Source organism: Euwallacea fornicatus, chromosome 34 (genome assembly GCF_040115645.1).
Source record: "Euwallacea fornicatus isolate EFF26 chromosome 34, ASM4011564v1, whole genome shotgun sequence".
Taxonomy (NCBI): domain Eukaryota; kingdom Metazoa; phylum Arthropoda; class Insecta; order Coleoptera; family Curculionidae; genus Euwallacea; species Euwallacea fornicatus.
The window spans coordinates 106757-118290 of NC_089574.1; the positions used below are offsets into that span (position 1 = coordinate 106757).

Below are 11534 nucleotides of genomic sequence, written 5' to 3' on the forward strand. Positions count from 1 at the left end.
TTTACAGTTTCCTTATTATTTTATTAAATCAGAAGCTCAAGTTTTCACCTTTTTTATTCGTATTTCAAATATATGTAATAAATACATGAAAAATTCTTTCTGAAATGCCAAAATTTAAATTATATAATTTAAAATACACTGCACTACAACCTAATAATGGTTGATGATCTAATACACTATAGAATCCATTAATGTTAAAGTATTCGGCCTTCTAAAAATATTACCAGCACACCTCTGACTTCGAATATATCTTCGCTTACAATTCGATGAATGAAATCGCGCAACGGGAGCTCCCAAGATTTAATGCTTACGCGCACGGTGATAAAAAAAAATTTTCCTCACTGTATAATTGAGTGCTTAATAAGATTAATATAGTTTCTGTGCAGTTTGCTAGTGTTTATTATTTGTATATTTTGCTATTCCTAATAACAACGGTAAGTAGGTTTCGATGTATTTTAGGTTATAGACAGACACCAGCCAAACACGCACACTCATGAAGCTGAGCGCATGCACCACATCGACATCGCTTATTTGCAAGTCAGTGGCGTAACATTGGAGTAGGTTTTAATAACCCTTAGTGAGGATGAAATTTAGAACTAAACAAATCTGAAAAATAGCTATTTAACCTAAGTTAATGACGGTGGTTAATAATTTAAACAGTTTATCGCGTGAACGAAATGAGCGAGTCGAGGTTATCTCTCGTTAATACATAAAGTAGCTACGATACTTTTTTTAGTATTGATCCCGGCTCTTGAAGCAAGTGTAAATTTAGATTTAACGTAAATAAAATTATTACTATTTTAGTTTGAAAGAAAATTTAGATAATAACGCGTGAACAGAACGCTCCCTTCATAAGCATTTCACTGAAGTGGTCCAGTAATTTAATTCAAAATTTTAAACTTGTTGACTGTAACAGCCATAAAGCACAAATATAAGTGAAAAAAACTGAATGGCTTATATCCTATTTATACACAGCAATATCGTATTTTTTATTTTGTTCACATTCGGCTGCATGTAATAGAATCGTGCATTAAAGTAAACCATTAATGGCCTATTTTGTTTACATGAATTAAACTTTCTAATAGTTAATTCGGGGTGAAGCTAATTCACTTTATTAATTTTTATTCTTATGTTATTTTACTTATTGTTTACTTAGAGTAGAAACAATAAGTGAAGCAAAGCACGTGAACTAATCGTTTTAAATGGCGAGTAAGCTTCCCTAAAGGGTCAGAAAAGGATATATAAAATCCAATAATCACAAATCGGTGATAAAACGATCGCGACATCGCGTTGACACCTATCAATAGAGATTTGTCGGGCTACAGATTTCCCCGGAACGGTCACGCTCTGCAGAACAGACTTTTTAATGTGCTACATAAATTGTGCCCCGATTTAAAAATCCTATGGAAAGAGAACTGTTATGACTCATGATAAAGATAACACTGTAAACAATAATAATATTATATAAAATTTTTTAACGGAAATCTACGTACATGTTTGCAATATGGCAAGTTGCTGGGCGGAACACAAACAACTCCCACTAATTTGCTGTTTCTACTGGATGTAATAATTTTTTTTCAAGCGGTCTTAAAGTACAACATAATTTACCCCGGAACATTTCCATAAACTGCTACTCTTAGGCCTAGGTATAAAAGTAGTCTCATGAATTCACCGCTGCCGTCGTGGTAGGTAAGCTCTAAATCGATAGTCATATCGCAGGGATAACTCGTGTAACAAAACGCAAAATTGACGTAAGCCAAAATTTATTTGTAACATATAAAAAAATTTTTTTTGGCTTTTTTGGCTTTGGGTTTATAGTCGTCGGTTTTTGAAGTGTAAAGTCGCTATGCAATTCAATTTTTAATCACCACTATTCCGAAAAACCTTGTATATTGTCATAGAGGATGCCATACAAAAAATATTAGATTAGAGCCCCGTATGGTATCTCATTTGAAAAGGTTCCGACATTTGGGGAGAAATGATAAATTTGGCAACGCCAGTTAAAACTTTAATGAATCACGCGGAATTAGATATAATCGAATATTAAACTTCTTGATTACTACAGCTTGCTTTTTTTATATTAAGACATATTAAGACTTTTTAATAACTCTGCGCAGCCAATATCTAAATATTTACATATTAACAGTGTTGAAAATATTTTTTGATCAGGTAAATTCCTACGATTTTTGCATTATTCGCATTAAACCGCAATATATGGAAAAGGAAAAGAAAAAACAAACTTTTTATCTTATTGGCATTTTTCGACTATATTCAACAAGTTCTTGCTACACCTACCTCTAAAATTAATAAAAGCATCTGATCAAATATACTCAATAATACTACAGGGGTGGAGATTGAGGGGTGCAATAAATGAATTTTTATCATAATTTCGAAGCCAATTTTCATTTTAATGAGCGACGCTTCAAATTTTAAAAGATTTGAAAATATTATTTTCCAAATAACGATTGATGGTCGCCTATTTTTTTATTCCAATATCCTGTACAAATAAAATAGTTTCAAAGTTTGTTTCAAGCATATTAGTGACATATTTCAGTTACAAAAATATGCCTCAACAATGCAAACTGATGCTGGATAACTACAATGGACAATATTTCCCTGGAACAGCAATTCAAGGCAAAGTATTAATAGATTTGGATTCGGAAACTTCTTTGAGAGGTAAGGAATTAATTTTGATTAAGGATAATTAATGTGATTAATTCAAACTATTTTGAATTGATCCCGTCGCCCCTATAACTGACTGGAACTTTTGCATTCCTTAAATTCAATTGAATATACAGTAGTGGTCAAAATTATAGCACCTTTTCTTAATTTCAAATAATTTAGACTTAAAGGCCTAAATTCAAAATAGGTTTTGAAAATATGATTCTACAATGACTGTTGATGATAGAAGTATATAACAATAAAACAATAATAATTTGTATACAAAAATAAAAAAATATATTCATTTCGACCTGGACAAAAATATAGCAACTTTTCCAAAATAATTATAAAGAGTAATAAAACTTGAACAAATTACAAAAGAATTGTTCAATAATTAATATTTTGTATAATATCCTCGCTGCTGAATAACTTCTGCACATCTTCGTGGCATTGAATTTATTAAATTGTTGATGTAATTGTTATCAATACTCTTCCAGGCTTCTTGAAGTGCCTGAAGTAAATCCTGTAAATTGGAATATGTATTATTCCGAATTTTATTGTCCACATATTCCCACAAATTTTCTATGGGATTCAGATCCGGAGATTGCGATGGCCAAGCAAGAACTTCTATCCTTTCTTCTCTAAACCATTCTGAAATAAGTTTCGATTTATGTTTGGGGTCATTATCTTGTTGGAAAATGCTTCTTAGTGGCATGATTTCTTTAAGATATGGTTGTAAATGATTCCTGAGGATATCTCTGTACATAAACCGATCCATGCAACCTTCTATTTTGTGAAGCGGACTCATACCATATCTAGAGAAACAACCCTAAACCATAATAGAACCTCCTCCATGTTTTACGGTTGGTAAAACAAACATTTTTTGCAACTTTGCGCCTTTGGGTCGTCTAACGTATGATGGGCCATCACTTTTAAATAAGTTAAATTCGGACTAATCGCTGAAAACTACCAATTTCCACTGTTCAGATGTCCAGTGTTGGTAATTCTGCGCGAACTGAAGTCGGACTTTCACGTTCTTCTTAGACAGCAATGGTTTTTTTGCTGGTCGCCCACCAAATAATCCATTTTCCACTAATCTTCTTATGGTCTTGGAACTGATATGAGCTAGGCCCGTTTCCTCTAAATGTGATTTTATATGAATGGATGATAGAAATGGATTTTTTTGACACATTCGAATTATCCATTTATCAGTTCTTTTTGTAGTTTTCCTTGTGCGTCCTGAATTTTTTACAGCTGCTTCACTTCCTGTTTGTCTGAATTTGTAAATAATTCTAGATACAATTGACTTGTGCACTTTATACCGCTCAATGATAATTTTCCTGATCTCTAATGAGAGTGTTTTACCTCGACGCATAATGGAAATCGTCGATTTAATTTAGAATATAAAACACACAAGTCTGTAAATCAAGTGAAATTTTAAAATTCCAAGAGTTGCTATATTTTTGTTCGGTATTGAAAAAATATGTTTTGATAGTTTTTTTATAGGAATTGTTGATATTTTACTTGGATGCATTTTAAACATCAACGGTTGTGGAAGATAAATAATATAAAAACGTATGTTGGGTTCAGCCGAATAGATACATTTAATTTAAAATTTTTAAAAATTGCTATAATTATGACCACTACTGCATACATACATATGTCAATAATCTTTTTTTTTTCTGGTTATAATATTTAAAGTGACACTTTTCAAAACCCTTTGAAGGTTTGCAATGGTTTGTGTTTCACAATCCTTACGAGAATACTTTTCATATTTAGTGAAGTTACGTCGTTCCATGCAAAGAATTTTACTTTTTATAACTGATCGTGGAAATTAAAACAACATAATTTTTTTGTGTAACTACAAAAACAATTTATTATTTATTTATTGTCACTGACATAATGAGATGAAAACATCCTCGATTTCTGTACATTTTCATTTTCTACCGGTTGCGCGACACAGATGTAATTTCTGTTTCGTGACTTCGTACCGGCGTTGTGTTATTATCTCAAATAGTTTTCTCGCAAACAGAGAATTTTAGAATTTTTAAAACTAATAGAACCGTAAAATAAAATCTTCGAATCTATTGTCACAGAGGTGCGCTCCAGTAATCTCCAGAAACCTACTCGTAGTTTTGAGACTCCGAGTAAGCAAATGCATCTATGAGTTGACAAAGTTGTCTATAAAGTTCGCCCTTTCCTGCGATTCAAGATAGGAGTATAATAAGCATGGTTCTGATAATTGACAGAAAGGAAGGAAATGTGATTGCAAGTTTCCAAATTTTGGAAAACTTATAAAAGTTATGGAACACATACACTCTCTTTCGCCAAATCTTTTAAGAGAGAGTCAGAAAAGTTCTATATAAGGGAAGGAATAGAAGCTACTTCTTGACTTCAAAACAATCTGCCTTCTCTGTGTATTTTTAGTAATTTTTTCAACGGGTAAAAGATCATAATGTATTCGGGACCTTCAGTATGTCACGTTTCGTCTGTGTTGAGAATACTAGTGTTTATATCGATTTCGATTTGAGGAAATTTAACTTGGAATTTTGCCGTCGGATTAGCAAGTCATTAACAAGAACTGGTGCTGTTTCCACGTACTTCGAATGTTTAACTTTTAGAGCCCTCCCGCTCGTACTCTAATAGCTCCGATGAATACCCATATTTCGACTTTTTTTCAGTAGCACTCGGATCATAGACTTCCACTAAGTCAGAGAATCCCGTGTGACCTCGTGTGCATGTTCTTAATTTCACAATTCTAAATACAGCAGCTCGTATAATTATATGTACTGTGAGAATTTATACCTGAGTTAATTTAAATATTGAACTTTAGTTACAATTCATTAAAAATTGCAGGTGTTAGGCTTACTCTAACATGCAAAGAACGCACAGAATGGATGGGAACGGAGTCATACTACGACAGCCAAGAACGCACTCAAAGATCGAGGGATACTCAGTTTACTGGAGACAGAGACGTATTTGAGATTAAACAATGGCTCTATGGTGATCGTAAATAAATCTAAAGGTAGAGTTTAAAATGGTTTTCTTTAATCAGGAAATTTCCCCTCCCATAGAAAACGCAAGCACAAGTCTCCATGCTGGCCAACACATGTATCCATTTCAAATAATTCTACAGCAAAACATACCAGGTACCTACCAATCTCAAAAGGGATCTGTGTCTTACAAACTGAAAGCAACGGTAGATAGAAAAATGGCTTTCGATTATTCCGATGAGTTTATATTAGTAGTAAACTCTCCTATTGATTTGAACTTTATTGCTAGACCTGAGGATCTTGTAAGTAGTGCATGGGTGTCAAGGTAGAACAAGTCAGGGCTATTATTCGATTTTTATAGCAATCTACCAATTACTCAGACGAAAAGACAGTTTGTTGTTGGTGCTGTGCGCAAGGCCCCATCACTATGGATGTACAGTTGCCTAAAAAAACCTTAATTCCCGGAGAACAGATAGATGTCACAGCTCATCTTAGTAACTTATCGAATACCAACGTGGAAAATGTAACTTTGGAGTTATTACAGGTGCACCGTTTTGGTTTTTTATTTTGATGAACATTGACATGTTTGTTGATATTTCAGAAACTAAGTTTTAAGGTTACTGATCCTGAGAAGGATGACAAAGTGGAACAAAACACTTTCGTTAGTCTCAAAGACGTGGGATTGGGGGCTCATGGAGAAAATACGTATATTTTTAAAGTGACATTACCTCCCAATGTGTGCCTGCCCAATTTTACTCAGTGCGCCTTGTTCTCTGTGAATTATGAATACAAAGTTGGTACTTCTACCCTATTAGTTCAACTAGGAACCTAACTACAGATATATTATATTAGATCGTGGCTCATTTACCTTCAGTGCATCAGAATTTGGAAGTCAAAATATATCCGAGTTTAGGACATATTCCTTTGGCTGCTTCTGGCCAATCTTCATTTAGTCCAGGGACGCAGTCAGAGGGCGGAATGTATCCTTCAGTGGGTTGGGTTGGTGGGCCCGATACGCGACCAAGTGCTCCCCTCTTGGGTGAATTGATTCTCTTTTATTGCGATAAAGTAGATTGTTTTTGTTCGTCCTTATACTTATGTTTTTACAGATCCGAAAGAACAGCAATTCTCCGGATCAAACCAGCAAACCAGTCAGGAAAACTTTGAACCGCGTAAGTTTAATATGACTTGAAATAATAGGGGTTTCTAACAATTTTTTTTCTAGCTCCACCATCTTATGATAGTTTAAAATGGCCATCCAAATGAGGAAATTGTTGTTGGTCGCATTTTTGTCAGAGTTATGATCGGTTGTTTTCTATTAAGGTGTTAGTGATTTTCTTTGCTATAGCTATTTTACGAAGAATTCTTTGAATTTTGTCACATAATTGGTTAAACTCGTTAATAATCTCATCGTCATTGTTCATTTGGAATAAATATAGTTCAGGAAACCAAAAATATCTTACAAAATCTTGCTTTCTACTTACTTAATTTTTATTATTTTTTTTAGAAATTTAGATCGCGTTTTATAGTTGAAAATATTTATATTGCATATATATTTTACATAAATGTTTACCTGAATATTATTAAACAGTGTTTTCGTAAAACTGTGTTTTGTTCCTAAACACCAAAGCATTAAAAATGTAGACAGATTTATTCAGAAGTTCAAGTGCTTGCAAAATAGTTATTTACCTAACAAGTGCGGAAAGTGATGCTTTACCGCATGCTGATTGCAGGTGCCTGAGGGACGGAACGCGTTGAAAGCGCGCGCAAGTTTGGAATAAAATACATATGAATATCGTTTTCTTGAATGTTTCTGGAAGCAACTGGGAATACTAAAAAAGCAGTCTTTTATTGGTCTGAGAAATGCGCAAGATTGACCCAGCTATCATCAATACAAACTCAGTTAAACCTTGTACTTCCTACGGTTTTCGACATTCCAATGGTTAGTCGTGAATTTGAATAACCTTATATATTATCATTTCTATAGGTAGATGAGGCTCATTCACGCTTTTTTCACTTCTTTCAAAAATATAAGATTTAATAATATTATCTCGAGTCTTGTAGGAACATTGGTGTGGATAAAATGTGCCTTAGAGACTCTATAAAACTTTTTATCGCTTCGGGCTCATAAAACTACAAAAGAATTCGAGGAATTCGTACTAAACATCTCGTCGCTTTGGCGATAAATACAGGAGTCTTTTGAAAAGAAGAATGTAACTTCGCAGGCTTGTGTTCGCAAGGGTCCCAACTGGACCAAACCTTCCACCCAGGATAGCTTTTAAAGCCACTAAGTAAGGAAAAGGGGTAGGAAGTTTAACTCTACCCCTGTTACTGCCGCAACCCTAATCGACGAGGAAAAAAGACTAGCGCTGGATCGGCCCCAAAATCGGGAAACAACAACCGAGGCTATTAAATTCATAAAATACTAAAAAAAATTCAATCAATAACTAAAACACAAAGATGAAATTGTTACATTATACAAATTAGATGTTGAGATCACTACACCCATACAAAAAGCCAATTCAGTTTATCAGGTATCACAGTTTTACTCAGTTATAGTCACAAGGGTTGACCTCGACATAAGTGATGATGTGTTTTTAATACATCTGGCAAAGTCGGGTCTTCAAATTAGATTTTGTAAAAGAATCATTTCAATACCAAGAGGAATAGCAACCCCCATGATGAGACTAATAACAGGCAATCTCTGTACGTATACGAGAGACTAATGGACGATCGTAACGTGCATTTCTTGGGCATTCAGGAAAACTGAGAGTAGTTCATTCGGCACAAGGGCCGAAAGAACAATTGGTTTATAGCCTTTATCGTTGGAAATAACATATATCTTTAGAATAACTAAAAACCAACAAAATGAAGTCATGAGAATGCGGGTATAAGTCAGTGGCGTACCATTTTTTTCATTAAAAATATGTCTCCGTAATAAGTTCTTTAGACATTTTCGACTCGAAATTTATTAAGGAACTCACCCTTAGTCTATAACCATCGAGTCACTCCACATCCTTTATATTACCATTTAAATAAAACTACATAAAAACAATGTAAAATTCATCTAAAATTAATTAACGTCTACTTATACTTATATACTTTCGCAAATTTTTATTCGTTTGGTACTAAATGAAGTTCTTTTTTGATATTTAAAGCATTAGAAGAATGTAAACCACAATTTTGTTGGAAACTCAATTAATTTCTTTTTCTCCGTTTTTAGCTCTGATTTGAAGTGTTAATAATGAGATGAATAATGCATTTATTTAAACTGGACGTACTAAAAAGTCCTAAATTTAAAACTTAAATAAGGTGAGTATACAGAGTCCTCCAAAAGGGCGAACACGGATGATTGCTCCTAAATCCAAAACGGTAAAATGGGAAATATTGGGTTATCGATAAATATTCACAGTGGGTGTAACTTAAGTTGAATTATTGCATTAATAGGACCTGGCTGTAACTAACAAGGTGGCCACATAAAGATGGTTATTTCAAAAGGATAGTTTATTTTTAGATATTTAGAATGTCTCATCAATTGCAGTATTGAGGTCAAGTTTTAAGGAATTTGCGCTTCTCCTTATACAGGGTGCAGCATAGGAATCGAATGTTTTTGAAATAATCAGCTAGTTTTTGATATATAATCTCTTTTTTATTATAATAGCATTATCGAAAAGGAAGAGGTACAAAGGACTACGGCTTAGGAACCAATCCTCATAATGCGTAGAGACTCGAATGTTTTATTTATAATTGAGATATTAACATTTTTACATATTATACGGGGGGCAATGTGGTAAATTTTCATTACCTACTGTGTAAATAAAGTTAAAGCGTATGAAGTATATTTTTTTAATTTCTTGATTAAATTCAATTGAACGGGTGCTTTGCTGGAGCAAAGCAGGTATTACACTGCCAATTTATTCATGGAATTCTTCGCGAAGTCGCTTCATAAATTAATTCACGTAGGTAAAACCCCTTTTGCACCGACAATTTGGCCGTGAATTAATTTACGAAGATATCCGTGGAGTTATTCACAGATTAGAGCGTGTTTTAATTTTATTGTTTTTTTTTCGGGAGTTCAAAGCTCCTGATAAATACAAAATACTAAGCACTTAAGCTATGACGAAAATATTTCTTGTCCCAGTTGTAACATCTTCAAGTCAGGGTAAATGCAAGAGATTTCATGAAGTAATTGGTGCACTAATTCATAAACAAGTTATTACTATATTGTCGGTTTAACTCAGTTTGTTACATATATTTTTGTTCAATGTTTCTGTGTATCATTTTAGAGACCCCTGATTTCGATAAATCTCTGTATCTATAATAAAGTTCCAGTGTTCACTATTCCATGATTTTCAGTGTAATTTGCGGTTAAAATATGGATTTGAATGCCTTGAAGCTTCACGGCCCAAGAACAACGGAGAATATTACTAATTCTTAGTGTCTTAGTAATCCTCAAAGGTAAGTTAAAAGCTCATAAGTACCTACAGTTACTCACAAAATTGACCGTGCGTAGGGCAAAAATTAATAAAATCGTCATAAGCTAATATTTCTATACTTTTTTGTTTTCCAGAAGATAGTTTTTTCATTATTTTTTTTGCATTTTTTTGCATTTATTGCAAATATAAGTATGAAATATGTGTTACAAAAAAAACTTGCAAAAATAGTTCTGATTCAATTACAATAACTAACAAACAAAAATAAGCGACAAATGTAAGCACAAAATTAACCGTACAAGCACAAATGTGTTTATCATATACACTGACTTTCAAAAAAACCGCAACACCAAGAAGAACACATCGTACACGTTTGAAATTCTGGCATTACGTTGGGTAATAGATAAAAACGATCAAAATATCAAAAGAAAATTATTGTGAATAAGTGAAAAAATTTAATAATAATTTAATAATGGGTGGTATCTCCTCATAAATTAATACATCCCTGTAAGCGACGTGGTACGCTTAAAATTAAATTGTCAACATCTTCCTGTGGTATTGTATCCCAGGCAATCTGCACCTGCTCGCGGAGTTCATCTATGGTCTCTGGAGGGCGAGCTAAACGTTAAAGTCTTCGACCCATTATATCCCATACATGCTCTATTGGGGACAAATCTGGAGACCGAGCTGGCCAAAGCAAAGTATCCAAATTTTCAGCTTCCAAATACCTCAAAGTATCGTTGGCTACATGTGGTCGCGCATTATCCTGTTGAAATGTGTGTTTAGTATTTTTCCTTTTTTTATTATGAAATATGTTAGTGTATCCCGATGCTGCATCAACAGTTTATACTAAAGAAGACAGTAATTTTATTTATTAATATTTGTTGAATATCCGATTTTAATTGCTGGCCGCGTCGCCGGCAATTACTAAAAGGAACCATTGTCCAGAGATCCAAAACTGTTAGGTGCTAAGGTGACTTATGGCTGAATAGCCATGATTGCCATGTTTATCAAGGGTACGCTTATTAACAGCGTACCCACAGTTTATTATTTTTAAGCCACGTAGATTATATGGGAGATTTTTAATATACTTTGATTTTTTGAACCGATAAGTTGTGGCTGGTACTGAAGCCAGCTATTTTATTTCAATTACTAAATACCCCAAGTATTTAACATGGTCCTTCGAGCCGGATTCAAAAAATAGTGACTAGAAAAATAGTGAAATAAGTTTGGAAGAAGTTAATAAGTGCAGTAGTAAGCCACGGCGGACAAAGTGTGAAGTACGGGTTGCAATTAAATCACCCAAGTGTCCAGTTTGTGTGGTCCAGCATCGGCTTTGCAGCACAGAAAAGAGAAGTAGAACGAAAAGGGTGAAGTTCCTGAGTGAGTAATTCTCTTCCCTTTTTTTTTTTTTTTTTTTTTTTTTTTTTTTTTTTTTTTTTACATT

The 11534-nt window shown here is 33.6% G+C and overlaps 1 protein-coding gene across 2 annotated transcripts; it reads left to right on the forward strand.

Moving 5' to 3' along the window:
- Positions 1-234: 234 nt before the first annotated feature.
- On the forward strand, positions 235-7258 carry LOC136348623 (arrestin domain-containing protein 3-like). Of its 2 annotated transcripts, XM_066299605.1 has the most exons (9): positions 236-434; positions 2555-2676; positions 5518-5670; positions 5736-5956; positions 6016-6198; positions 6256-6447; positions 6507-6693; positions 6764-6826; positions 6880-7258. In XM_066299605.1, the coding sequence occupies exons 2-9, from the start codon at positions 2565-2567 to the stop codon at positions 6918-6920; spliced, it is 1152 nt and encodes a 383-aa protein (XP_066155702.1). In that variant the 5' UTR covers positions 236-434; positions 2555-2564; the 3' UTR covers positions 6921-7258. The 2 variants fall into 2 exon arrangements, with proteins under 2 accessions (XP_066155703.1, XP_066155702.1); XM_066299606.1 differs by lacking the exon at positions 2555-2676 and having other exon boundaries at positions 235-434.
- Positions 7259-11534: the final 4276 nt, after the last annotated feature.

Bases quoted from the DNA above. Each gene is read 5' to 3' on its own strand.
- LOC136348623 (XM_066299605.1), top strand. From the start codon at position 2,565: ATGCCTCAACAATGCAAACTGATGCTGGATAACTACAATGGACAATAT. The intron at 2,677-5,517 runs GTAAGGAATTAA...TAAAAATTGCAG, and splicing joins TTCGGAAACTTCTTTGAGAG to GTGTTAGGCTTACTCTAACA. The intron at 5,957-6,015 runs GTAAGTAGTGCA...CGATTTTTATAG, and splicing joins TTGCTAGACCTGAGGATCTT to CAATCTACCAATTACTCAGA.